The following is a 27,450-nucleotide window of genomic DNA, read 5'->3' on the forward strand; positions in this document are numbered from 1 at the left end:
AAAAACATCAAAGCTAACTTATGATTAATGCTCCTGCTGGAGAGAGATCAGAGTTTTGTCTAGGAGCAGTTTTGACCCACCATAAAGAGCGCAGGGGGTTAAAATGCAATCTGTAAAGCAGGGCACAAGTCCAATAAAAAGAAGTTGGGGACTGACCAAGTTAGAGACTATGCAAGTGACATCATGACATCACGACGTAGCGCTATAAAAGAAATAAAGAAAAAAATTAAAATTACTTGTGTAAATTCTGGGACAGACCACCCTATCTGACAGTCTTATAGTGGCTGCACTTATATACAGGGACAGAACAAAGGCAAAAGCATGCCTCTCAAATACCTGTGAAGAGATGGCAAGCTGTGTGCCTTTGTTTCCCCTCTGCTGCATTTACATTTAAGTGTGAGGTTCCACGGTGCCTCCAGTCAGGAGTTTCAAACAAGAGGAGGCCTGATGGCCTCTTAACTTCGGCCTGGCAGGAGGTGGAAAAAAAGCCCTCTCACTGGACAAGTTCAGCATATTTCTGTGGGACCCAACTTCCTAGCAGGGGGGACGGCCTCCACCCTGTGAAAATAGTAGGTGGACACCATGTACCTGCATGTACCCCGACTCGTGCCCTGCCTGCTGGAAAGATCAGGTGCATTGCACCAGTTTCAAGATCTTTGTAGAGTTTGCTCGTAGCTCAAATGGGAGCAATTTCTGATATTTATATGTTTCCCTCGCCTTCATTGCTTGATTTTGCTCATGAGAAAGTGTTACTCACAGTCCTGCGCTCTGGCACACGTCAACTAACATCCAGGTGAGGCATGCACACACGATCAAAGAGCGTGCGTACACACTTAAGCGCTGAATGGCTGTCGTGCACACAGAAAAGTGCACACACTTCAGAGAGAGAATCTCGAAAGTGTGCACAAATACAGGCACTTCTGAGCAGAGAGCGTCCACCCGCGAGCAAAGAGCATGCAAACATAGGTAATGTGCACACCCTCAAGATTGCTAACACACACAGGATAAACACCTTCCAAAGAGAGAGCATGTGAAGTGTGCACATACCGCCGTTAGTATGCCTAGACAGGCGAGGCGAATGCATGCACGTGCTCATTGACTGTGTACACCAGCAAAAAAAATGGTGGGGAGCCACGGCCAACAGCCGGTTAGGTCAAGGGAGCCACAGGTCAAAAAAGTTTGGGAACCACTGCTTTATGGGTTTCAGAGTGGCGCGCTACTCGCCAGAAAAGCACTTCAACATCCATCAGGGGTAACCAGTGCTATATGAACCAAATCTTTCTTCCCCTTTTATCCCTCCCCTATCCTTCTCACTCCAAATAACTGATTAATATCCATCGCTGAAATTACTTCATATTTCACCATATTAATTCACCACTAATCCTTTATGGGCTTCCTGAATAGCGTGCGTCAACACCCCATCAAGGGTAACAAGCACTATATAAATACAAACATTTTTCCTCCTCTATCCTTCTGTTATCATTCCAAATTCAAATAACTGACTAACCTATTCACCACTTAAAATGTACTTGCATGTTTCAATATACTAATTCAACACTAATGCTCTATGGGTCTTGGAGTAGCGTGCTACTCGCCGAAAAAGCGCTTTGACGCCTCGTCAGGGGTAATAAGCGCTATATAAATGCAATTAAAATACAATACAATACCTTCGGGTCGAGTTCGCACATAAATCTGCCAAAAAAAAACGTTCATTGTAGGAGTGGTTCCTATACAAAGAGGAAGCAGGTACTCTAAATAGTGAGTACCAGTACTTCTGTATTTCTTTTTAAAGCACTGTACACAAATCATTGTATTCAAGTATGTTAGTTCAATTCATGTGATTGAGCTGAAAGGAAACTAAAACTCCCAGAATGCCATGCTTTGCTCGATGAAAAATTAGGTGTCCAAGTGGCACATTGTGGTTTGCGTTAACAGCGGGATAACATTCAATCATTGGACATTAGTCTGTGACACCCAACGGCTCCCGAAAAGGCTATAATACCGACTACTGCTGCGGTATTAAAAAAAGTAACCTAACCGTGTTTAAAGTCATTCCTCTTCAAATATTGCTTAGAGTTGTCGTGCCAAAAGATTATTTGAGTTTACAACCGCTGCCATCGAAAGGATGGAGTTACTGTAGTAATAATGTGCAAAACAAATCCACTATCATTACAGGACTAATCTGCCGTTTCCGTGGTACTGTATCTTTAACTACTGTTCGCGTTTCTGTCATGCATTACTTTTGTCCCTCTGAAGCAACCGTAGCTGGTTGCTTTTGGTTGGTTTAAGCCACCGGATGCGGAAGTGCCGACCTTTTCCTTTCTGGATCGCTGGCAGGTACGGTGAGTGTTCTCGTGGCCTTGTGAAACGATCGTATTCCATCCTTGATATGGGGGGTACGCATTTATTCGGGGTCGCGGTTGACGCTCTTGTCGTAGAGCCCGGGACCCGCCGCTGCCAGTATGGAGGGCGGAATGTAATGATTGAGTGTAAAAATCGGACGGGTGCCTTCCGCGCTCTTAAACTCCATGTTTTCTGTTTCTCTTTTCCCGTAGGTCCTTGTCAGCACTAACTCCCAGCCATGGTGAGTATTTAGTAACTTATGTTTGTATAGCTTTGTCTCTGGGGCTGTTACTAATTTGTTCTTGGAATCAATTTCTGTGTAGCGGAAACTAATCAGGCTTAGTTTACCGTTGTAGGTGTATTTAGGATTAGTTTTTTCGGGGAAGGTTTAATTTACACCCGGCTTGGGACTGGTTGTGTTTTCGACTTACATTTGTTAGGGTTATTTATTATAACGTGTGTTGAGTGCACATTACATCTTTGTGGGGCTTCCTGTGTGGAAGCCAACTCTATGTATTGTCCTGGCGTGTGGGTATGTCATATTATTTATAGGTGTATTAGTCTATTAATAGGGTCATTATAACTGCAGCATTTGAGGGTCGAATTATGTCACGAAAGACCTGCAATGCAACGTAGAGCTGCATAAACTGGCAGTGCTTATGTTTTTGTATTTCAACTGTTTAATCATGGGCAGTGCTGCAAATCTCAAGTACCCATTTAACATGCAAATCGCAATAAATAACAAAGGTGATCGGTTATTCTCTGCAAATATGCGCAGTTCCGCAGTTGTCCGGTTTATAATGGAAATATTTCTAGGAAATGCATTTGAGGGTGGTGGTGGTGGTAGGATGGGTTTTTTTGCGGAATGGTATACTGCATACGTTTGTGTGTTATGGTTGTAAGTCTACTGAAAGTGAAGGCCATTGGATGCTAATTTTATACTATCGGTGTTTTTTAAAGTAAATATTTTGAACATGTATATTTGTTTGCGACGTTGAAACTATCCATTTAGAACAATCTTCTAAATGGTTAAAGTCAAATTGATGTATTCAAATGTTAGCATGGTATTTTTCAAGACCCTCTATGAATTGATTAGATATACTCCCAGCTTTGCTGATTTCACTTATTTGGGGGTATGTACCTGGGCATGAAAAGTTGACATTAGTTCAGGAAGCTTATTACTTTCACTATCTTTCAGCCTCGCAAAATCGAAGAGATCAAAGACTTCCTGCTGACAGCCAGGAGAAAAGACGCTAAATGTAAGCATACCATTCAGGGTGGGCAGCCGAAAATAGTGTTGTACTAAATGTTGGTAATGAAATTAAAATGTTTAGTGACACTTATGTTCCCTTTAGAAAGGGGAAACAGGAGTGCATACACTATTACGCAATTTTAGATACTTGATCAGTATTGGCTTGTAGGGTGCGTGGCATAATGAACTGTCTGAAACATACACACTAGACTACCCCCACGACTGCCTGTTTTCTCACCTACTCGGCACGTTTTTTTTGCCGGTCATAGAGCTACATTCATATACGGTGTTTGTGTAACACAAACCTAGCCAAAAAACTGTAGAGCTGCACAGGGTAAAAAGTGTTGATACCAGCATTTTGTGAGTGGAAGTGGACTGTTCGTAGTGATACAGAATCATTTAAAACATCTTACGTTCTTTCATAAATTGGAGCAGTCATAATGGAGTAAATCCTGAGAGCAAAGATAGTGAACAGATGTTAACTTGTATTTTTTGCTTTGTCTCGTGTTCAAACTGCGGGAATGCCAAGCATAACCAACGAGGGCCGCTTGTCAGCCAGATAGTTGGGTCTTCCGTTGATGATGCTTTGTATATGTTGCCGCTGGTTCCGAAGATGATGGGGGCTGCTAGTGAGAATCAGTGAAGTTCATCAAGGGGGTGGAGGGTGATGGCATTATCTTAAGGCTCTAGACTAGATGATGTGTTGTGGGTGTTGCTTACAGGCATGAGGGTTGGGGGAGAGAGTAGTGTAGGATCCATGGAACAAGGTGTTGCGCAATCCAGATGCAAATGTACAAGTGCTTGAACAGCAGTTTGAAGGTTTTTCTGGGACGAAAGGCTTTGTGTTCAGTATTGATAGCTGGTACTGGTAGCCTTGGTTTTCTTCAGAAATGGTTTGAGCTTGTGTCCTGTGTGAAGCCAAGTGACTGGCATTCGGTGATAGTTGGGGTTGGAATATGTCACGTTAATGTTGTGAGTCGGACTAGTTGCTTATTTTTAATAGCAGGACTTTTGTTTCAGTAATTTTGATCTTCAGTTAGTTTCTAGATGTCTGGGTCTGGATGAGTGTAAGGCTTTGGGTGCTTGGAGCTGAAGTAGAATTGTCATGGGTAGATCAGTGAATTTGTCGGTCAGGTGGTTGAATGTAGAGTTTGAAAATGAACAGGGGGGCAACCCAGATTTCCCCATGTAAACAAACGGTGTTGGTTGGGTAGGTAGTCGATGAGTCAGTGATCATTATCAGTTCAATGTCAGACTGTACATTAAGGTGCAATGGTGTCAAATGTGGATTATAGAACACACACTATAGTATCTTTTGGTCAGGAGGGCGTCCTTTTTTTTTAATATATATGTAATGTTATATATGTAATGTAACTGTGCTGCAGCTTTATCTGTATCTGCATGTATCATGAAGATTGGCATTCGTGTGATCTTGTAGTTGTGCAGACCGCTGCTTAGATCTTTCTTGCGATGGGTATGAGGTGATCACCAGTCTGTCTTTCTTCAGGAGAGGTTTTAGCCTCTTGAGGGCTTTATTTTTTTAGGTATTTTTTAAACATTTAAGAAGATTTAAGTTGGATAACTGTGGACAATGAGCAGTGGTGAGCATTTTGATGGAAGAAACTAAGATCTCCACTGTTATGGGTGGCTTTGCGGGACTTGAGTTTGTCAACAATGTTTGAGAGAGTGGGTTTGATGGGTGTTAGCAGTAGTGTTGCTGTTATTGATGTGCTGTTGGATTTTCAGTATTTTTCCCCCACTGAAAAAGGTTGGCAGCATTCATGTCTAGTGTGTGGGATTGTAGGCTTAGGCAAGGGGTTTATTCAGAGCTTGTCTTGAGTATTACCCTTTTTTCCCCAATCCATTTGTTGGGTTAGAACTTGGTTTAGGTGATAGGATGGGTTGTGTGCTTGTTGAATACAAGGACCTAAGTAGCCTGAGCTCATCCTAATTTAGTCTGTTTTTGTGTGTGATGTAGATAAGGTGTTTGCTGTCTCTAGGGTGCCAAGTTGCTCAATGGTTTGGCTTGCACCTACACATGGTAATTGGTGAGGGGGTATTTGCGTGGTATCCCAAAATGATTTACGTTTCATGTAAAGTTTGCACTGCGAGGAAAGAGTTAAAGCTTTTTGTTTTCAATGAAAAAAACAAATGACTATGGCGAATCAGACTACATTCATACATCAATGAACACGATAACAAAAAACTGTCAAATTGAATTAAATGTGGAGCCTACTTTCCAGTCTGCTAAAGTTGGGCTAGCACACTGCCCCCATAAGCACAATGTGAGCTGGCCTGTCGAGCATCAGTTAATGAGATTTGTACTAAGCAGTTGCTAAAGCTGATGCACAGCAAAGCCTGGCAATTGAAATTGTTGCGACCTTTTGTATCAGAGGTAGCCGCTCAAGCAGTTAGAAAATGATAGTTGGCAATTAAGAAATACCTCTTAATTATACCTATCCGTTTTTCGCAAATCAAGTCTGTTAACTTGATTGTAAATGCTTTGTACATAGTTTAAGATTAGAGAGAACTTCAAATGTGGATGGTGTAGCAGGTGCCATTAATTGCGTTAATCTGGTAAGTATGCTGGACTAGGCAGCGCGTTGTCAGCATTCTTCTACTAGAAGTAGCATCAAAAGGATTGTTGCATTGAGTGCTAAGTACTTATTGCGTATTTAACCCCGCCGCAGCTAAGGGGCAGGGGGGGCCTGCGTGGCGCTCCAGTACTCGTGACGGAACTGCTCTGTCAGGAGCCTCGGGTGGCTGTGCTTGTGGCGGAACGGTTCTGTCACGGCCCCGCCCGCTCAATAGAACGTTCGGCGCAGGCGCGGCGAGCGGGCCGCGGAGGAACTGTTCCGTCACCAGCACAGCCCACCCGAGGCTCGTGACGGAACGGTTCAGTCACGAGCACGCAAAGGGTAATATGGCTACCTTCCACACCAAAGATGTCATGCCTATGCAGCTAAAACGTCAACTGAATGTATTAGACTTGCTAACTATGCACCAATAAGTATTGGTTATTGTAGTGCGCTATGATGCTAAACCCACATTTCATCTTAGCCCCGCTCGCCTTGAAGGTTTCCAGCATCTGCTAAAAGCTGGTCACCTCCAGAAGACCCACTACTACCTAAGTCGAATGGCTGAAGATTTAGAGATGGAGCCTGAACCCTCTTAAATGAGATAATAAAATAAAACTCCTGCCTTATCTACACAAACCTGAGCACCGAAATTGAAATTTCAGTGATCAATCGATTCTACATTAACGGTGTCTACAGATCCCTCTTACACCCAGACTACGTACATTAAAAAAAATTGTTCTGCTCACCTCAATCCTTTCTCCCAAAATATCCCATCTGCACCCCTGTCTTGATAAAATATCAAAATCGAGCTTTTTTTTAATTGTGTGTGTGTATATATCTATACCCAAAGGTATTGTAGAGCTTTAGATGAGCACCAGTTGCGTTACAGGCGGACACTTAAAAAAAAATGTTGTTGACACATTGCGATAAAGAGATTTGGCCAGAATAACAGTATGTTGAGTGGCACTGCCGAGACTCTAACCTGGTTCCCTAGCTTTGAGGTCGACCGCCCTAGTTGTGTGGCCACATTCTCTTCCCTCTTCTTGACGTGGCCAGTGTGATGCTTCTCCCTCATGCAAATGTGGGAGTAACTGTCACAAACTTAATGTTCCTCTCCAGCTCAGCTGGGGCTAGGAGGATGCAGCACGTTTAAACCAGTGTAGGGACATACATTGAGGTGTCTGGGCAGGTGCATCACCTGATAAACATAATGCAAAAATGTTCGCTGTTTATGCCACGTTGAATGGAGTAACTTCTTTAAGTGAAAATCCAAAGCTTAACAGAGTACTTCCTTCAAATATAAACTATGAAACTAAGTATATAAGAATCGAAGACCTGGAGGAAACAAAATGCACCAGAAAGCGCAGATGTAACGTTTCTGTGAAGATGGACCTTCTAGAGCAGGCTTTACAGTCTTCTTTGTATTTTGAGTAGGTGTTGCAAGCAGTTAACTAGTGTTTTGTGTGCTGATGAGGGGGGGGGAAACCTATCGTACATAGATATGCAACTCGCAAGTGTTGTGTTTTTTTTGTTTTTTTTAAGATTCTACTGGCTGAGATGGGTGGCAAGTCTTTTCACTTCTTTGGAAGATGGTGCTATATAGATCTCTCCGATCTGCCTGGTACATGATTGTCTGGCTCATTTACCTTGTGGCTTTCTGCAACCCTTTTTTAGTTTTCGCCTCGTCGAGAGCTGCGCACTGCGCAGCTTTTCGGCACAGGCGAAATCTAATGTTAAAACAGTGTGGCTTGGGAATCTGCCCCTCTGTTCCATTGGAAGAGAGATCTGTCCGTCATGGCCGAACCAGATTCGTGGAAGTTCCCGCGATTTCTTCCCTCTCCGCGCGCCATCTTGGCAGTGGGCGGGTTGTTTATTTTATTTTTTTTCCAGCTTTGTTTTCGGCATTTTTCGAAGTGTCGTTTTCAAGGGTGGGTTGCGCGATGTCCCGCTCTCCGTTCCTGCCCCCCTCCCGCTGTCCGTGTGCCCGTAGGTGCTTGTTTTAAACAGCAGTTTGCTAAATACTCTAGGAAGAATCAGTCATGCATCAAGCACCTAACTCCTCCGAAGCACCAAACACTCAACAGGGGCACCTATACACCAGCTGGGTGGCACAATGTAGGCTGCGCAGCAGGCTCCCCCTCCTCACCTCAGAGCCGCTCCCTGCAATAGAGAGGTAAACACCTCTCCTCTATCGGCGCGGGCGGCCATGAGTTGCTGCACGCGCCACGCATGGGCTGTAATGTGTTCTTGACTCGCTCTGTGTAACAGATGCCTGTGGTGTCATGTGAGCTCCTGTTTAAAGGGAACCTGTGTCATCCTCCTTCTCCACTTTGCTTCATCTTACGGAGCACCCATGAGCTGGCTAAGATATTTCCTGCCTCGCAGCTGACTTCCGTTCTGGCAGATTAGCAACATCCGTCCGAGCACAGTTCTAAAGGCTCTCGAGTGACTGATTCGGGCATTAGATATGATCGTGTTAGACTGAGCTCCCCGGCGCCAGCCGTCAGATGAGTGTGCGCCCTTTTCAGGTTGTCTCACTCTAGCGCTTTCTACAGGCTCAGGGCGGACGGAGGGTGTCCCTTCATAAATTTTCCTTGAGCGCTTGTTTTTTAAGCTTGGAAAAAAACTGTCTGCTCCTTCTGATCTGGCAGTCGGTGGCCGTACTAATGTGATTGCAGCTTCCTTGTTTGTGAGGAAAAGGTGCAAACGTTGTTGCTCCGTCCTTTACCTTCCAACGAGGAGCCTGTCGTTTTCCACTCCCTGTTTCTTCCGGTTTGAAGGTTATGAAACCCTACGCTAACAGGCAGCAAGGCAGAGCTTGTGCGTTATACCTACTGTAATTGCGCCAATAAGGAAAGGGGCATGAAAGACATTTGATTGTGAACTAAAGCCATCTATATCTCTCCCAAAGTTGAAGTCGACCGGTGCATTGTTCAGTCATTTAAATGAGAAAAAAAATATTTTTCAGTTTTTAACTTCTCAAATGTATTTTTCCGATTTGGTTCACTGAGGTGGGTCAATAGATACCAGCTGCAGGCTCCGCAACATTTTAGATTTAATTCTGTCATTTCTAACTGCAGTGGCACTGCTTAAAATGACATATCCTTTGCGAAATATACCGAGGTGTCCCTAAGATTCCCGTATGTCACTTACTTAGTTCTTGCGTACACACCAACATTTGAAAGCAGGGAACATGAATATTTTGAGTACAATTGACTTGTTTTTTAAATCTCTAACCATAATGAACCATTCACTCTCCCCCAGCACCCACCCCTCCCTCACAGACACACACACCAAGGTGCATGGAGGCAGGCTATAGGCAAAACGCAGAGCCTGATAAAAATGTATGAAATGGGACCACTTTCCGACAAGCAACTTCGGCCTCGAAGCTGAGGAACGGGGTTCGAGTCTCTGCACGGACACCCAACAACCTCACCTGTGATTCTGGGCAAATCATTTAATCTCCCCGTGCATAACACAATGAATGGGTCCCTCTTTAACGCAACGGGTGCTCATATAAAGTGCTCTGATACCTTCGAGTTGAGTTCACGGTATATAAAACTCTCTCCATCCCCAAGAAAGACTGGCAGAACGGGTGGGAATAGGAGTGGTTGCGAGAAAGGTGGAAGAAGGGGCGAAGGTAAGGTTTGAGAGGGCAAGGGATGAGAGAGCGAGGGGCAAGAAAAAAGTAAAGACTGGAAGGGGAGAGATGTAGGAGGGGGAGGAGAAAGGAAAGGAGATACGGTGAAGTGACAGGCAATGGGAGGTGAGAGCGTGTCTGTGTGCACACACTGGGGGAAGTGATTGAACAGCTATTGGTGTATTTACTTAAGTCGTATATAGCGCCTATACACCAACAGTTGCTAGGATGCTTTACATATAACCCTGGAGTTACACACAATTACAAAAGACATGCCTGGAAACAAGCAAGCAAGTTGGGAGGTGGAACAGAGACCAGGTCGTGGCTTCTGAGTGGGGAGAACATTTGTTGAACAATGGCAGTACCTACACAACTACTACTCTAATTAGCACACTGCAAGTGCGACAATTCAGTCTATTCCAGGCCCCCAAAGATATAAAAATAGCTTGGGCAGCAGGTATTTGTTGTTGTTAAAGCGTACTGAATTAATAAACATTTGCTGTTTGCTCATCTCTAATTTATACAAACAGCATCATAATGTGGTGGCTGTCATAAGTGCCAGTATCGGCAATTACATGTCGGTGCAGACAATTAAATGCTGGTGCCAAACATTAAGTGCCGTTGCCGAGCACAGGAAACCACTGGCTCAAATTACGCACTGGGGAACTGATGTGCTTCTAGGTGCTTCCCCGAAGCAGAGAAGGTGGGCTCCATTCTGGAGTCGAGAGGTGAATTGTCCAAGCAACAGTAGGGCTTAACAGCATCCCTCGAGTATACCAAGACATCCTCACCGCAGCACTGCACAGAGTGACAGTCATTGTTACTGCACTGGAGAGACCTCGCTGCAGAACTGTAGAGCCTGACCCTCACTGCAGGGCTGAACAGCATCCCTCCAGTATACCAACACACCCCCACAGCAGCACTGCACAGAGGGACCACCATTATTACTGCACTGGAGAGACCTCACTGTAGAGCGTGACCCTCACTGCAGGGCTGCACAGAACAGCCCTCCGTGCAGTACTACACAGAAAAGCGCTTAATGGAGAAATGCACAGAATAATCCTCATTACCCCACTACAAACAGTACCCCCCTCAGCAGCACTGCACTAGAGGGCAACACTGCACTGCAAACTTCCGTAGGACCCACCCTGAAACCCCCTTTGTCGACACCTATTTCTCACCGGTGAATGGATCCATGAATATTGACATTATCTTCCACACCACACGAAGAGTCCAATGGAGAAAAGTGTTCTGCACCTTACTCACCGTCTCCTCTACCAGGAAATCCGCTCATGGCTCAACACTCTCAATCACACCATCTCAACTCTTCCCAGGCAGAACCACCATCACTATCTACAATAACGGGATTGTCCTGATTCAATCCACAGACAGGAACCTGGAACTACTAGACAACATGTTCCCCCACCTTCAAACAGCACCTCTCCAATCCACGGACCCCCACTCACAGCACCCCCAGTCCTCTCATCCCTAACCGCACAGCCTCCAATCACAACCCAGCTAACCTAGCTCAGCCCCAAAACGGCACGCACCTCTCCGCTACCCCCAGCACCATAATCACCCACCCACCTTCTGTAGCTACCCTACACTCCTTAATCACAGACATAGATCTCTCCCCATCTACCCCCTGCACTTTAATCACCCACCGACCTACTGTAACTGCCTCACACCTCTCAATCACAGACATAGACCTCTCCCCCATATACACCAGCCGCACCCCATCACAGCTGAGGAACATCTCACAGCTCTCCCCTCCCCAATCCGCGGTAATCAGTCACCCTCCTGATCATACTTCCCATTGCATACCACCCGTTCATATCCCCCAAATTCCTCCATGCAATAGCAAAGATCACCCCCCTTTGCTCACTCCCGTTATCCCCACCCTCCTCACCCCTCACCACACAACCTCTGAGAACGTCGCAGATGCTGCTGTAATCGATCACCCATCCGATCTCACTTCCCCACACCCCTCATGCATTGGCGATTATCATCCCCCTTCACACATCACCAATACCCCCACCCTCCTTACTACCCACCCCACTCCTCACACAAGTCGCGCGGAACCCACCTCCACCACCTTGAGCATACCTCCCGCGACATGACCAACCCTCACCCTCTCCCCCCCCCCCCCACCCACCCCCCCACACTCACTCCCCACTACCCCGCCCCATCGGCCAGACTCACGGAACACACCACCTCCCTCAACATAACCCCTTATCCTTTATCCCCTCCCATTCTTAGCCCTCACCCCGTATTGTCACTCCTTCCCTCTCCAGTCTACATTCATCCCTCAACTCACCCACACCGCCTACCACAAGCGCCATCACTCACGCTATCAACCGCCCCTGTCCTCATCCCCGCCCCCTGTTCACAAACTCTCTCATCCTTCGAACGCTACCCCACCTACTCGGACCGCAGAGCCCTGCTCCATCGCGCGCACATCCCGTCGCATTCGATCCAGTTCCCACCCCATTACCCGACTCAAACACTCACCCACTGCTCTCACTTCAAATTCCATCCCCAATCCAACACTGGACATGATAATCTCCACCCTCCTACAAGTCAAGGAAGAGCTCCACACCATCAAAGAACTTCTTCTCACACACCCCAGGCACCCACTACCCTACACTTCCCCATCCAACAAGGACTCCATTCGCCCCTCAAACCGTTCCACCCTGCTCTCCCCGCGCTGGCCCTCTATCCCTGATCGCAAGGCCACCGGCCGTCCCCGTCGCACCCTAAACACCCTTTCGGGCCGAGACTTACACAATCTCCTCTGCTCTTATGGCCCAGGTCCCACAAAACGCTCACCCACAACACACCTCCCCATACCCACGATTCGCACAAATCCCCTCAGGCCACCCACACTGAGCAACAGAAGTTCTGTCCCCTGTAATCTCAAAAATATCCCCCTCTCCTTAAAACATTCTCCCACCCTCCTCACCCCTAGACTAAAGTGTATCCTGCTCAACTGCAGATCGGCCCGGAGACACTCCTCTGGCATCGCGGAGCTCATCTTATCAAGGGGCATTGATCTAGCCATTCTGACTGAAACGTGGTTAACTGAAACATCCACACCTATAATGGACATACTAGTCCCCCCCCCAACTATCGCATTATTAGGCTCGACAGGAATGGCAAGACGGGCGGGGGAATCACATGCATCTACAGGACCAACCTAGCTGTCACTGAAGGCCCCTCCCTCTCCTGCGAACTCATCTGCCTTGAGATTACTAGTGAGGGCAAACCTGTGTGCTCCCTTCATGTTATTTACCACCCAACCGGTGACAACTTCATCTTCTCCCAACAACTAATGGACACGATATCCACCAACGCCGGTCGACAGCTCAATCAAATTTACCTGGGAGACTTCAACCTCCACTGGAATGACCAGAAAGACACTGTGGTGAAGAGCCTTAAGACGTTCCTCGACACGCTTGACCTCACCCAAATCTGCAACGGTCCGACACATGAAAAAGGCTCTATCATTGACCTTATCGCCAAAGAAGACTCTACCCAACTAGTCGCAATCGAACCATGTGACTGGTCAGACCACCACATAATCACCTTCATCAACGAAAAAGTCCAACTTAACCCGGCGCAACCTGCCAAAACCAAGATTTGGAAGAGGGACCTGAAGAACCTTAACCCAAAGTCCTTGCCTGCCCACACAGGCAGTCTCCTTCTTCCCCCGACGGACGTCTCTGATGTGCATTCATTGACCAACCTCTACCTAGACTCCATGTCTACAATAATCAATGAAGCCGCACCCTTGCAATTGAAGAGTCTCCACCAAGAACTCGAACCCATGGTACGATGGCAGACTCAATGAAGACAGACGTGTGATGCGCTTAGCTGAGCGTGCGTGGAGATCGGACCCCTCCGCACTGAACCTTAGAACGCTTAAGAGTAAGAGAAACGCTTACTTCAGAAAAATCAAACGCTCGAAATCAATATTCTTTAGCCAACAGCTGGATCAAGCTAAAAACCGACCAAAAAAACTGTTCGAGTTAGTCAAAACCAAAATGCAACCTCCACAACCCAACAACTTAACAAAGGCTATCCCAAGTTGCGAAGACTTCTCTGCTTTCTTCAAGCAAAAGAACGACACTATAAGAAGCGATCTCATCAAGGATGCACGTCGATTCGCCGGCTCCATATGCATAACTAACACATGCTAAAAACTCCGCTTCATGGACATCCTTCGACACCTATTCCGAAGAATCAATTCACAAGCTGCTGGTCACCTTGAAACCAGCCAATCATCACACAGACCCCCTACCTGCCAATGCTGTTAAAGTCCTCACCCCCCTGTTCCTCCCACTCTGGACTAAAATCATCAACTGTTCCCTGCAACAAGAGCTCATCCCAGACTCCCTCAAGATTGGGCAAGTCACGCCTATACTCAAGAAACCCACAGCTGACCCGGCCGACCTAAACAACTATCGTCCTATCGCCAATATCACCACTCTAGCAAAACTGTTAGAAAAATGCTTGCAACTCCAACTGACAAAACACATTGAGCAGTTTGACCTCCTCAACTCTCACCAATCCGGATTCAGAGCAAAGCATAGCACGGAAACGGCCATGACACACATAATAGATGATGCCCTCCAAATCCTAGATCACAATGAGTCGTGCCTCCTCAACCTTCTTGACCTTTCTTCAGGATTTGATACGGTCAAACACGAGAATCTACTGGAGCTCCTAAATACCAGAATGGGCATATCCGGGACGGTTCTCAAATGGTTCACGTCCTTTCTGCACAACCGTTCTCAGAGGTTCAAGATCAACAACGCACTGTCCTCACCTGTGCCAGTGACACTGGGCGTCCCGCAAGGTTCCTCCCTATCCCCCACATTGTTCAACCTCGTCATGGAACCACTCACCACCTTGCTTCAATCTTCTAAGGTACATTTCCATATGTACGCCGATGACACTCAGCTCTACCTCAAGCTTCAATCCCCTGAAGACATCAAACTGTTGAATGCCACACTAAGAAACACCCAAGCTTGGCTGGCCTACAATCACCTCAAACTAAATGCTCTGAAAACTGAGTTCCTTCTGATCTCTCCTCCTGCGAAAAAGGCCATCACCCAAACCTGGCTCAATCATCTAACCGCACTCAATGTCCAACCCACCATCGTGGACTCAGCGAAATCCCTTGGCATCACACTGGACTGCAATCTCGACATGCAGCAGCATATTAGCATAGCAACTAAAGGAGCCAACTTCCAAATCAACACGTTGAGAACTCAAACCCTTCCTACCACCCAAGGACTTCCAAACTGTGGTACAAGCCTTAGTCATTCCTCGCATAGACTACGGAATCGTGGCTCTCAGCGGGCTCCCCATGACAACAACGGCTCCCCTAAGAGCCTCCCTGAAAGCGGCCGCGAGACTCATCACTGGCTCAAGAAAACACTCGCATATATCCCCTGACTTAAAAGCCCTGAACTGGCTGCCTATTGAAGCCAGAATTCAGTTGAAAATTGCCTGTATGACACACTCGGCCGTACACCACAAGGCACCCAACTACCTCTCTCATAAGCTGACCATATCAGGAGGCTCAAGATCCAACAGAAGCACAAACACTCTCCTCCTGAAACCACGGAGATTCCGGAAGGAAAAAACATACAAACGCTCCTTCTCTGGAATGGCACCTAGGATCTGGAATGCACTCCCGCCAGAAACCAGGCCTATCCCGTCCACTATACTCTTCAAGAAAGAGGTGAAGGCCATCCTTATGGCTAAATACACCTAAACACTATTGATACTGGAACAATGACAGTATTTGGCTCCCACATTATCGGCCTCAATAGCCTGCAACGCACCCACTACTGACTAATGCTTTGCTTTCAACAATGTGTTTACTCACCCTCTGGGGTGCTATAATCTTATCCGTTTAGACATTGTACTGCTTCCATATTATTGTTTCTTGATTGTTATTACTCTGTATACTCTTGTATGATACCCTATTTTTGCAACTCACTGTCTACGGAATCTCATATTGATTTAAGTCTTGTTTATCCTACCTACTGTTTCTGTAAAGCGCTCTGATATCTGCAAAGATCTTGTTCGCGCTATATAAAACTTTAAATAAATAAATAAAATAAATAAATTACATCACTGCCCAGACAGACTCTAATTACAGCACTGCACACTGTCTCCTCCTCTGCAGCACTGCGCACTGTCTCCTCCTCTGCAGCACTGCGCACTGTCTCCTCCTCTGCAGCACTGCGCACTGTCTCCTCCTCTGCAGCACTGTGGCCTCCACTGCAGCACTGCGCACTGTGGCCTCCTCTGCAGCACTGCACACTGTGGCCTCCTCTGCAGCACTGCATATTCACACTTACTGCAGAAATGTGTGTGTGGCTGGCTCTGGGTGTGTTTGTGTGGCTCTGGGTGCGTGTGTGTGTGTGTGCGCTAGTAATTGCTGTCTGCTGAGCTCGTCCATAGGGTACAATAGGTCTCACATTTGCGAGAGATTCAGCTAATGGCAATGTAAATGACAATGCCATTTATTTATCTGTTTTGAAAACCAACACATAAATACAAATTTTGTCATTTACATTTACAATGCCAAATAGCTCAAACTTTTCCAAAGGCGATACCATTGCATTGTAAAGGCTTGTTTCAGGTGGAGCCTCTCCCTGAATGCTTGCTTGCGGTAAATCCTTCCTTTGTCCCTCCTTTTTGTCTTCTGTTCCCTCCCACAGAGCAGGGAACAAGTACTGTATGTTTATCTGTTCGTTTAGACGATAATGTTTTTTTTTCTAGGTTTCCTGCTCGTGTTACTGTTCAGCTTCCGCTCGATAGTTGCATGCATTTTAATGCAGCATTCAACCCTCCTACCTCCTCCCATATTGCTGCGTGACCCTCCCACTCTTCTTGTGCTTGGTACTCCCATCCTAATCCATGCTGCCTCGTTACTTGTTTTGATTATGGTGATCCTGGACCAGCGCTCCCAGGCTTCATCATAATGATAAATAGAAAGCCCGCAGTGGAGCTCTTTGTTGCTGATTACGTGTAGTATTGGCATTTAGAGTGGTTGCCAACCCACTGCAAGCCTCACGGCAATTTCAGGGCGATTTACTTAGTAGCGACTCAGTTTGTAATACATTTCCATCTTTGAGCTGGTTAACTAAGTTTCAAAACTTCATAGCTAAAAATAAAGCTTTTACAGAGAAGCATCCATGCAGGGTTTGGTTACTCCTTGCAACATCCGTTCTCCTTCCCATGACCACAATTAATGATGGTGTAACTGCTGTTCATCATTACAGAACGTTTTCTCAGCAATACATTTGTGTATATCTAGCTAAAGCAGCTGCAGGCAGGGCCATTGGAATTAAGCAGTTTTGTGCCAGTGTGTTTTCAGATCTTGATGGATTTGCCACATAATCATCCATTGATTGCATAATCTGCAGATTTTAACTACCATTTGCTTTTAGCTCAAACGGATCGAAAGTTACAAAAAAAGCACAGCAGCACGTGTTGCTGCGCAGTAGTAGGTACTTCACAAAGGTTTGCTGATCACTTCTCAGTTGTTTACTGTATTTTAGTGTTACCCTGGTACTAAGGTGAAACATTTGCCCAGACAGTGACACAAATAAAAATGCTGAAGTAATACTAGCAGGAAATGTGCTACATTACGCCACATAATTTGCCTTTTCTTGCCACATTATATAATCAACGTGCATAATTTGGTTCTGCGTAAACTCCTACTTCCAGTGGCCCTGATGGCAGGTTCTAATAATTGTTAGCCATAGTACTCCTTGTGCCCAACGCCTTACATGTGCCGAAACGAGAATGTGGCAATTTTTTAGCCTTAAACTTCTGGCTTAAATCTCTGAAGATGAATCACTAGACAGTACATACCCATGAAGCGTGACTTCAGCACAGACTCGTGAGTGGGATCTGTGTGCGGTTAACTTTTCTGTTATACCAAAGCATTTAAAAACGTAATCTGTTTAATTGCTACTTGAGTAAAGTGGGAGGACTAGGCATTATGAGTAGCCTAACAGTAGCGCTCTTGTTGGAATTGTTGCTTGTAGTTTGATATGGATGTTGAGTGCTGGACACTGCTACTGTTGTGTGTGTGGTTACAGTTGTAGAGACACCTTCTGTTACACCACGAGCCCAGTGGCTCAAGGCAGTATAATGGAAGTCATCTTTGATAAATTATACTTCCTTATTTGCTAATGCAGTATCTGTGAATCACTGTTGCCCTGATGAGTCTGATCTGCTGCAGGCTGGAGACAGCAGTTCTGGGAACCATGTTTTTAAAACTTCCCACCCTCCCTTTGTTTTTTAATCTCCACCCTCCTATAGTTGCTTTCAATTCACCCCCACCATCTTGTTGCTTTTAATTCCCAAATGCTGCCCAGGAAGAAGTGTGTGGGTTAGGCAAGCATGTATTCTTGAATCAGACTGCATGACCCAGTGTGCAGTAATTGTATAGCTGTTTATTCTCTGATGGCACAGCACACAGGATAATGTACTGCATGGCTGTTCACTTGTAAGGTCTCAAAGGCGAGACCTTTTGGCTATGCCAATTTGTCTCGCTGGGCTACGGACACTGTATATTCTCAATCCCTGAATTTTTCTGCTTTATTTGCACACTGTTATGTTATCTTGATCTCTTTGCTTCCGTCAGTGGAAGAAGTTGCTGATGACAGTTGACTGGCCTAATCATTTTAGAATGGAGGCAGAGTTTGAGGTTTGGGTAGTAAACACACTCTCTGGAAATTAAGGCAGAAACTAGTTTGGAAGGTGGCAGGCGGAGAAGGAAAGCTTGTTCGTGTGGGGCTCCCCCAAAACTTAATCTCCACAGAAGACCCATGGATAGATTAAATCTGTGATTGTGTTAAACCTCAATTTCATGAGGTATGTCCCCTGGGTAAGGCACCTCGTAACACATCAAAATCTCAGTAATATAGTCAATTAAGTAAAGGGCCCACTCCATATTAGAGTTCTAAATCAGCGGAATAAACTTAAGGGTTTTATTACAGAATTCAAAATATGCAGAACAGAAAACGCCAAGGACATTCTCTGTAAATAGACCATTAAAGAAGTGCAAAATCAAAAATATAAGCAAAAGGGAAACGGATCACATCCCTTGTAGCTTTCAGGAAAGCTATGGCTCACCCCAATATCTGGTTTATAGACCCGGTTTTTGTGTACTCAACGCTGAAACTGCTAAGTCATTGTGATGTGATCAGAAATGTTATCTTCTCTGCAAATCACTGTTTTATTAAGCGTCATATTGCCGTAGCACCGAAGCTCTAACCTGCTACAAGAATATTGGTTCTGCTCACTCTATGCTAATGCCATCCAGAGAGGGTGAAACAAAGTAGATACATGTGCAACAGCAAACTATTAAATAAAATTGTACAGTGAGTTAACAAAAGAACCTCAGAATAATTTAGTTTTGTGACCGGGGGGGGGGGGGCTTCAAAATCATTCCAGTAGAAACAGGACTCAGCTGGACTCTTCTGCAGAAATAACTAACAGTGAAATGTGCCGATGGGAGACATCCATTTGGAACAAGATGGCTGGTAGGCCCAAATAGCGAGCTAGGTGGCAAGGGTCTCAAAATCGACATGTCCTAGGATTTTTTTTCCGTAAAACACTAGTGTACCGGTGAGTACACTTGTAATAGTGTTATACCACTATTCGCGCATTGTCAATGAGTCTCGAACATGAATGCACAAAAATCCTTTATAGAGGTGGGAGGTTTGCTGAGAGAGCTTTGAAAGTAGTTCATGGGCAGAAGATTGGCCAGAAAATGTAGATTTCAGTGTTGTAACTTAGGCTGATGTTCACTCTTGATGTGAATTGCCAACTCTCTTACCCAGTGATCACTTATGTATGCAGATTCTGTTTTGCCTTGATCATAATATTTCTAAAGTCTGTAAACTTGTGCCACAAAACTAGCTCTTAATTTTGGAATTCTATAATCAGTGGTTACCTCCTATTTCAGCTGTGAAAATCAAGAAGAACAAGGACAATGTGAAGTTCAAGGTGCGCTGCAGCAAGTACTTGTACACATTGGTCATCACAGACAAGGAAAAGGCAGAGAAGCTGAAGCAGTCCCTGCCTCCTGGTGAGTGTCCTGAAAAAGCCCTTTGTTGAAAAATATAGACTACAACCGAAATCGGTGGCATATAAATGACTAATTTGTGGGGTTTTTTGTGTGAATTTGCTCTTAAAAAGCAACAATAGCCTGGATGTAAATTATGGTGAATGTGGAACAGCTGTAATTGATTTATGTGAAAGTTTCAGTCCCATTTAATTTTTTTTACAGGTTTGGCAGTAAAGGAGTTGAAGTAATTCGGACGTGTAAAGAAATCCAGTTGTTAAAATAAACCACAAAATCCTAAATTCTGGTGTTCTTGTTTTTTTGTTCTCGTCACAGAATTGAATGGCCTCTCAGTATGAAGGCTTGCACCGCAACAGTGAGCTCCAGATCACAAATAAAGGGAATCCCTAACCTTCAGGAGGACAATTGCAACTACTCATGATCAAATGAATGGGAGCTGTACCATTATTCTCTGAATAGAAATTGCGAAGCACGAACTTCAATACTCTCTCAATAGCAATACTCTCTCAATAGAAAGGGCTTGAGATTGTAGCAGACGATCCTTAGCTTGTATCAATCACAAACCCAAATTAAGATCATGTTTTCTTGTCCTGGATTCACTGGCATGTACAAATCTGTTGCAGAAACTGATGGTCTGAGCCTTTTATAGTTACAGCTTGGAAGGCTTTCAGTCTGCTGGACAGTGGTAGCTGGTAATCCTAAGCAAGAAAAATTCATGATTTGGTTGATGCGGCACTTAGCGTTCTGAAGGACACAGTATCAAGTCTTGATGGGCTTTTAGGACTTTTAAGGCGCAAGTCCCTTAAATGGCAGTGATTTGTTGCATTTACTAAAAACAAATTGGGTAGAATGCACCATACACTGTAACTGACCTTTTCAATGTAAGGAAATTTAAAAGAAAGAAGGTAGACTGATGGAATTTACTTTGACAATGTTGTGAATGTTATATAAAGATGAAATGTCTTGATTGCTATTCGTTCTTTGCTCTTTCATTTTTCGGTCTCGCCTGCCAATGCGCTTGCGCATTGCTGGCAAGAGATATAGTAAGGGGAAAAGAAACGTATACCAAAGACCTCTGGAATGCGGATTATGGCCAGTGCATGTGAGGCATTCAAGCGCGAAGCTGTTATCTGCACTGCTTTCGCCAGCGCGCGCTCGGCCTCACTTCCTGCTCTCCACTTACTTTCGTTATTGCTCACACCCCATATTTTCGTTCCCGCCCACTCTACCTTTGATGGTCCACCCCATCAGACTTCAAAGGAATGCGCATCCGCACTTGCTGGCCTCGCAAGGCTGTCGCTTCCTTCTCCTTCCCCCCCCCCCCCCTCCCCTCCCCTCCCTCCCTACACACACACACCTGCCACAGCAAGGCCGAAAGCTTGTTTCTGGACGGAAGCCTACCGTGCTTGTTCTGAATGTTTCTCGCCTTCCTTTTACCACTCTTTCATAGTCCCCTCTGTCTCACACACTCTTCCCCCTCTTTCCCATCGAACGGGCCTTAATTCCTATGACATGATTATCCAGGTACCAAAGCCCATTTTGTCACCTGCAGCAGAAAATTGAGTTAATGCACAACTAAAGGCAACCGGGACTGTGTAATATCAACTTGCTTGCATCAAACTAGCTACAAACCTAATTCTGCAGGGTGACACTGAGTGGAGCCTGTCATTTCCAATCACCAATGCTGTCGCAAATCAATCAGCTTTATAGCTAATTAGGTCAACACTAATGAAGCTGGCAAAACAACTTTTCTTTTTTTACGGCTGAACAGACCTTTCTGTGGATCAGAAGTCAACACATTTCACTTGTTTTCATTCAGGTATCCATGACATTATCAGGACAAATTATCCTTTAAACTGACTTTACCCGTCTCCATTTGCCCCTTTCTAGTCATTAATATGGCATCCTAGCGCACGCCAATTTCCCAGCATGCAAATCTGCATCTGCTCTGGAAACTATATGATTGTAAAACTGTGTATGTATGTGTATATATATCTCAGCACTGTCTATTAGACCAAGACCTTCAAATAGATTTGAGAGGTCTTGGTCTGCAGAAGATAAGTCACATGTGGCGTTCTGGCGCTCCCTCTTCCTTGTTCTTTAGGCCAAGGCCTTAAACTTTAGCGGAGCCAATGGGGTTGCTGTACAAGAACGGAGACATATGTGGACTTGTTGCTGGTGTCTGGGTGCAGAGAAACCACATGCTTCACTTTCGTTTATTAACTTCCTGTACCACCTCTGCACTGTACTCTGGACCTAGGCCTTCAACATAAGAGCAAGGGGCTTTCTGCAGAAGAATGAAGTCAGATGGGGGCACCACCACAACAGCACTGTCCTGGCTTGCTACCAACAAGCCATAGCCAATAGGACTCATTAGGAAAGTGTAAGCTATTGGATTTGTGAATAACAAAGCTATTAATTTCTATATTTTCATAGCCAACACACAAAAAATTGTCATTTACAATACCAATAGCTCACTTTCCTAATGCGAGACCTATTGCATTGCAAATACTTGTTTTATTTTTGATATGTATTGTGCTTGTTTTGATTAGGAACCTGGCCCATGACAAAATGAGGTGGGGGGAGGGAGAGTGTCCTTCTCATCCCCCCCCGCCCGTAGAGCCAATAATGGCCCTGGGGCCCGCATCGTCCCAGGGTGGCTCCTGCTATGTTCCAGGGTGCATCTATCTGCTTATGCTTGGTGGTAGCTGGCTGCTCCATAAAACAAACATTTGGATTCCAGTTGGTTGGTGCTGTCCCAAGTGCTCCCGCACACTGGAAGCAGAGGTTACATCTTCGCCTGCCCAGCCGGCAGATCCCTGTGTGCAGCAGCAATGCCAGCTCTAGCAGGAGTTGGACAACCAGCTGTGGCTGCAAGGGCTTTGAGGCTCCCCCTGCAGTCTCAGAAGGGAGCTAAAAGGCAGAAATAAAATCAGAACGAGGTAAGATGAAGCTCAAACATTCAGAGAGGCCAGATCATGTAAAACGTAAGTGTATTTTGGCGCTGGGGGCAGTCGGGAAGATTAAGTGAGTGAATGCCCAGAGTCTCGTGATGCGGTGCTGCCGCCGGTGCCAGGGATCGAACTGTGAGCCCTGTGCTCCAAATTCAGGTGCTCTGCCACATCTGTGGGCAGAAATACGCAAAATGGAGGTTACAGTTTAGAAAAACAGTTTAAAACAGATTGAAATTCACTGAAGAAAACCGGTTGGCGGGACAATATATTTAAGAAATAGATTTAAAAAAAAAAAGTTTACTGGGAAGTTCTAGTTGGGCTCCGATTTTACTCGCCTAAAATAGTAATTCAGCAGTTGTAGTGAACTGAGGCAACTAACTTGCGCTCCCAAAATGCACTGCTTATGACCTCACATTGCATCACTCATGACACGGTCAGTGACATCATCCACGAACCACTCCCATGCAACCAAGTCACACAACTACTTACATACCATACAATTGACACTCATACAGCAACTCTCAGTCCCTCACATTCACTCATCCACAAAATACCCATTCACACGTTATTGCAATCACTAACATGCCCACTTGCTGATCCTATGCAGCCACTCACACAAATACTCTGGAAAACGGCCACTCTCACACCTACTCATCCAGACACCTAGTCAGTCATCCTTGCATCCACTTCCACACCCAGCCACTCACTCACCCATAGACCCATACATTCAGCAACTTGCATGCGCTCATCCCCCCCATAGTCGCACAAAAACACCCATACTGCTAATCACCCATACAACTACTCGCACACCCATGTATTCACCCCTACAGTCACTCATACTGATACAGCCACTCAGAAACCCACTGATAGTCCAAGTGCCACTCAGATGACATTAGAAACAGTGTCATTCAGTAGTACAAAAAGAAAAGTAGTTAAATGTATGCAGTGGACTAGTATATATCTTTAACTCAAATTTTTTATAACATATTTACACTTGCTGGATGACGTAATTTGAGGTGTCATCAATAAAGTAACTGAACATGTCATGAGTTGATGTAATAAGTGAGATCAGCAGTGCATTTCGGGGGAGTAAGTTCTAGTAAGCTTAAGTAACTATATAAATGCGGAATTTTTATGGTTTTGCACAAGTGAAATGTGAGCTAGTATATCCCTTAACCTTTGTGGGGTTTTTTGTGTGCAATTCAAAAGCTTTTTAAAATTCTATTAACTGTAACCTTTTGAGTGGCTGTCTAGGTCAGTGACTGGCTGGGAGACTGTGTTTGCAAGTGTCTCCATGAGTGTCAGTCAGTGAGTCTGAGTAGGAATGGTTCTGTGAGTGGTGTACATACCTGAGGGTATGCATGAGTGTCAAAGTTGATGTGAGAGTACTGCTGTGAATATCTGAATGGCTCTTTGAGTCCGTGTATCAGGGTCTGTCAGTGGATGTGTGTGCCTGAGCGGGTTGCTTAAGTGTGTCTGGGTTGTCAGTGACTGGGCCACAACAGAACTACACCTGCCCCTTTATCCAACTAGAGTCCCTATCGACTGAAGTTGTGGACTTTCTTCTGGTTAATTAGTAACTGCTATCTTGTTGGGTAAATGTCCAGTGCATATCATACACTAAATCTGTGGAATGGACCAAGGAAATGTCTCCAAGGACCCTGTGTGCATTTCGACACTGATTGTTCCTTTTGCATCTTTCTTCAGAAATCTGAGAGGACAAAGACTACAAAGAGGTAAATCTGTATCAAACGAGGATACTTTCTCTTAGATATATGAAGTACTTCGAAGCAGAGTCCCAAGATGTCTGCCAGCCCTTCCTGGTTGAAGAGTTGGCAGCCAAATAGATTTCACCACGGAGATGGTCAGATCCATGTCTCTAGATATCCAAATTTGGTTTTCTTTTAATAACTCAAACTACTAAATGGATTTACACCAAATAAAAAGGGATCTTTCTGGACCAAAAGCTACCTTGCTGCCAAATTTGTGGTTATTCTGGCCAGAAGTTTGTGCTGTAGTAGTGTCTTAACAGCTCTATGGAAGTGATCATGGAAAAAACGTTTTATTTTTATTCCCCCCCCCGCTTGACATCCTTGAAGAGTTCCATGCACAGCAAGAATGAATGCACACTTTTTTGGGGGAAATTTTTGTTAAGATTCGTCAAACTGGGCCCAAGATACAGACTAGTCAAAACGCTTTTCTTATGGAAACCTAGTCCTAGCTAGAACTACCTACTGACGACTGCCAGTAAGTAATCTGCCAAGATCTCCTCCAGTTTGAACAAAAGGAAAGCAGACCTCCAGGCAGTGAATTTTCTTATGTTTTATAACAATACCCTTTCCGCTTATTTGCCCAAGAGGGCAACGCCCTTTATACATTTCTAAACTTTAACAGTGGTGTACTGTACATTTAGGTGACGGCCTTTTGGATTTCCACTTGGGTGCAACTCGTTCAGATTCTCTCGTTTCTGCCATTTATCTCGACTGTGCACCTACAAAAATGTGAAAAAAGGGTTCATCAATAGTGCAGTGACTAGAATAAAATCTTTAAAAACATATTATGGTTCAAAGTTACACTGAAAAATTTGAATTTTACATGGGCATGTCCACTTGCTCGGAGCAAAGTAGTTTCCTCTCTGACATGACTGCCACCGAATATTGCAGAGGGAAGATCGGCGAATTCACAGCGAAGACTTGTGCAATCTTGGAGGGAACGCAACACGTAAAGGAGGAAATTCACCTTACCAGAGGTGACCATAAGTGTGTGTCTCTCCTCTAGCAGTGAAAATGCATGGAAGAGCGCGACCTGAGTGGAGAGGTGCCTTGGACCCGATCCCCGTACCCGGTGATGGATGGAACTGGGGACTTGGATCTGTCCTGCAGCCCTGCAATATGACTGGTAGTCCCCTGGGGCGGTGTGTGTGGGAATGCATCGGCCTTGGTGGACACAAACTGTTCCAGAGATCTGTCTAATTATAAATCTTGATACATGGGGGGGGGGGGGGTCCATCACTGCACTTAATGTGCAATGACTGCACTTGTTCCTGTTAGCACAACAGATGCTTCAGGGGATGAAGTATGTGGGTGGGGGGGGAGGGAATGACAGTTGGGGGGGGGGGTTGTTTGCTGGTGCTTGTTTTACTCCTTCCAGTTGTTTCAGATACACTACTCAATGTGCCTTCACCACCCTCATGCTGACGCTGCCTCTGGGATACTACAGTTCACCCTGCCCATAGACCCCTCACACACAGGCTTGGTCATATGCAGCTCCCCAAATGATGGTACCCATGGCGACACTCCACCTTGACCTGGAAACCCTATGCATCCTCTCCTGGAATGTCAATGGTCTCCTCGACAAGGTGAAGCGTGCTGCAGTCTTGGAGTTCTCAAATTGTTCTGCCCTGTTTGTCCTCCTGCTGCAGGAAACTCATCTATTAGGTAACCACTGCCCATTTCTAGCTCACCAAGGATTTGAAAGGGTGTATCATACAGGATTCACACTGGGGTCTAGAAGGACTGCAATCTTTTGGCGCCGCTCCTATTAGTAATGAGAACTGTGAAGATGTGTACCTCTCATCGGGACTGTGGTGGGATGTGCAATTATCCTGATCATGGCCTACATGCCCCTGCAGTTCTTTTGCCCTCCCTGTGTGAGCTTGCAACTTTGATAATGTCTCTCCCCCAGGGACTAACTGTGCTCTGAGGGGACTTTAATGCTGTCATGAAACCAGACTGGGATGCCACTGTCACCCCTTCCCCACATAGGAGCGTGAATGCCAAGAAACTCTCATACTGGGCCACTCAGTTGGGCTTATGCAATGTCTGAAAACTATGGAACCCATATCTCTGCCAATACACTCACAGGTCTACGCCCATCATACCCGATTGCGCATTGACTATTTGTTCATGCCCGCTCCAGACTGCCCACAAACATCCCAGTGCTCGTTCGAGGAATCTCAGACCACGCGCCCCTGCATCTCGGAGGGCCTACGGGTGGTCTTCGCCCTATATGGCGATTTAATGCCTGGTTCCTGCAACATAAAGAGTGCGAAGAGGCAATTGGGGGCGAGCTGAGACGATATGTCCAAATTAATGAAGGCATGGTTACTTCCCCAGGCACGTTATGGACAACCGGTAAGGCGACAATCTGAGGTTTTGCCAACGGGTACTTCGAAGGGACACACCAGTCATGGGATAAGCACCTCTCACTGTTGGAAGCCCACACAGTCCAACTAGAGCAGACGCAGAGGCTGGGGGTGATAAAATCTGTCAGCTCGACTTAAATGCGTGAAGAAATTTGTCATACTTTGAATCAGCCAGGCAGATGTAGAGGTCCTCTACTGTCAGTGTCTATGGATGGGGTGAAAAAATCGGCAAGCTCCGTTATTGGCTAGCATCTTGCCCCTTAGCCAGTTGAATAATTCCTGAAGTAGTGGATGGGGACAAAAATACCTAATGTGCATCGGAGGCGATTGCCCAGACATTTGCATCTTACTACAATCGTCTCTATTCCAGAGCGCGGAGTCCTGACTCAGATGTTGGGTCTGACTTCTTACGAGATGT

At 45.4% G+C, this 27,450-nt stretch overlaps 1 protein-coding gene across 2 annotated transcripts; it reads left to right on the forward strand.

The window, feature by feature from the left end:
• The first annotated feature begins 2,312 nt into the window (after positions 1-2,312).
• RPL38 (ribosomal protein L38) lies at positions 2,313-20,907 on the forward strand. 2 transcript variants are annotated; one of them, XM_086930995.1, is made up of 5 exons: positions 2,313-2,342; positions 2,556-2,584; positions 3,542-3,602; positions 19,815-19,937; positions 20,139-20,907. In XM_086930995.1, exons 2-5 carry the CDS (start codon positions 2,582-2,584, stop codon positions 20,162-20,164), a joined length of 213 nt encoding a protein of 70 aa, XP_086787121.1. In that variant the 5' UTR covers positions 2,313-2,342; positions 2,556-2,581; the 3' UTR covers positions 20,165-20,907. The 2 variants fall into 2 exon arrangements, with proteins under 2 accessions (XP_086787121.1, XP_086787120.1); XM_086930994.1 differs by lacking the exon at positions 2,313-2,342 and having other exon boundaries at positions 2,381-2,584; positions 3,542-3,620.
• The last annotated feature ends 6,543 nt before the right edge of the window (positions 20,908-27,450 follow it).

Source organism: Lissotriton vulgaris, chromosome 7, assembly GCF_964263255.1.
Source record: "Lissotriton vulgaris chromosome 7, aLisVul1.2, whole genome shotgun sequence".
NCBI lineage: Eukaryota > Metazoa > Chordata > Amphibia > Caudata > Salamandridae > Lissotriton > Lissotriton vulgaris.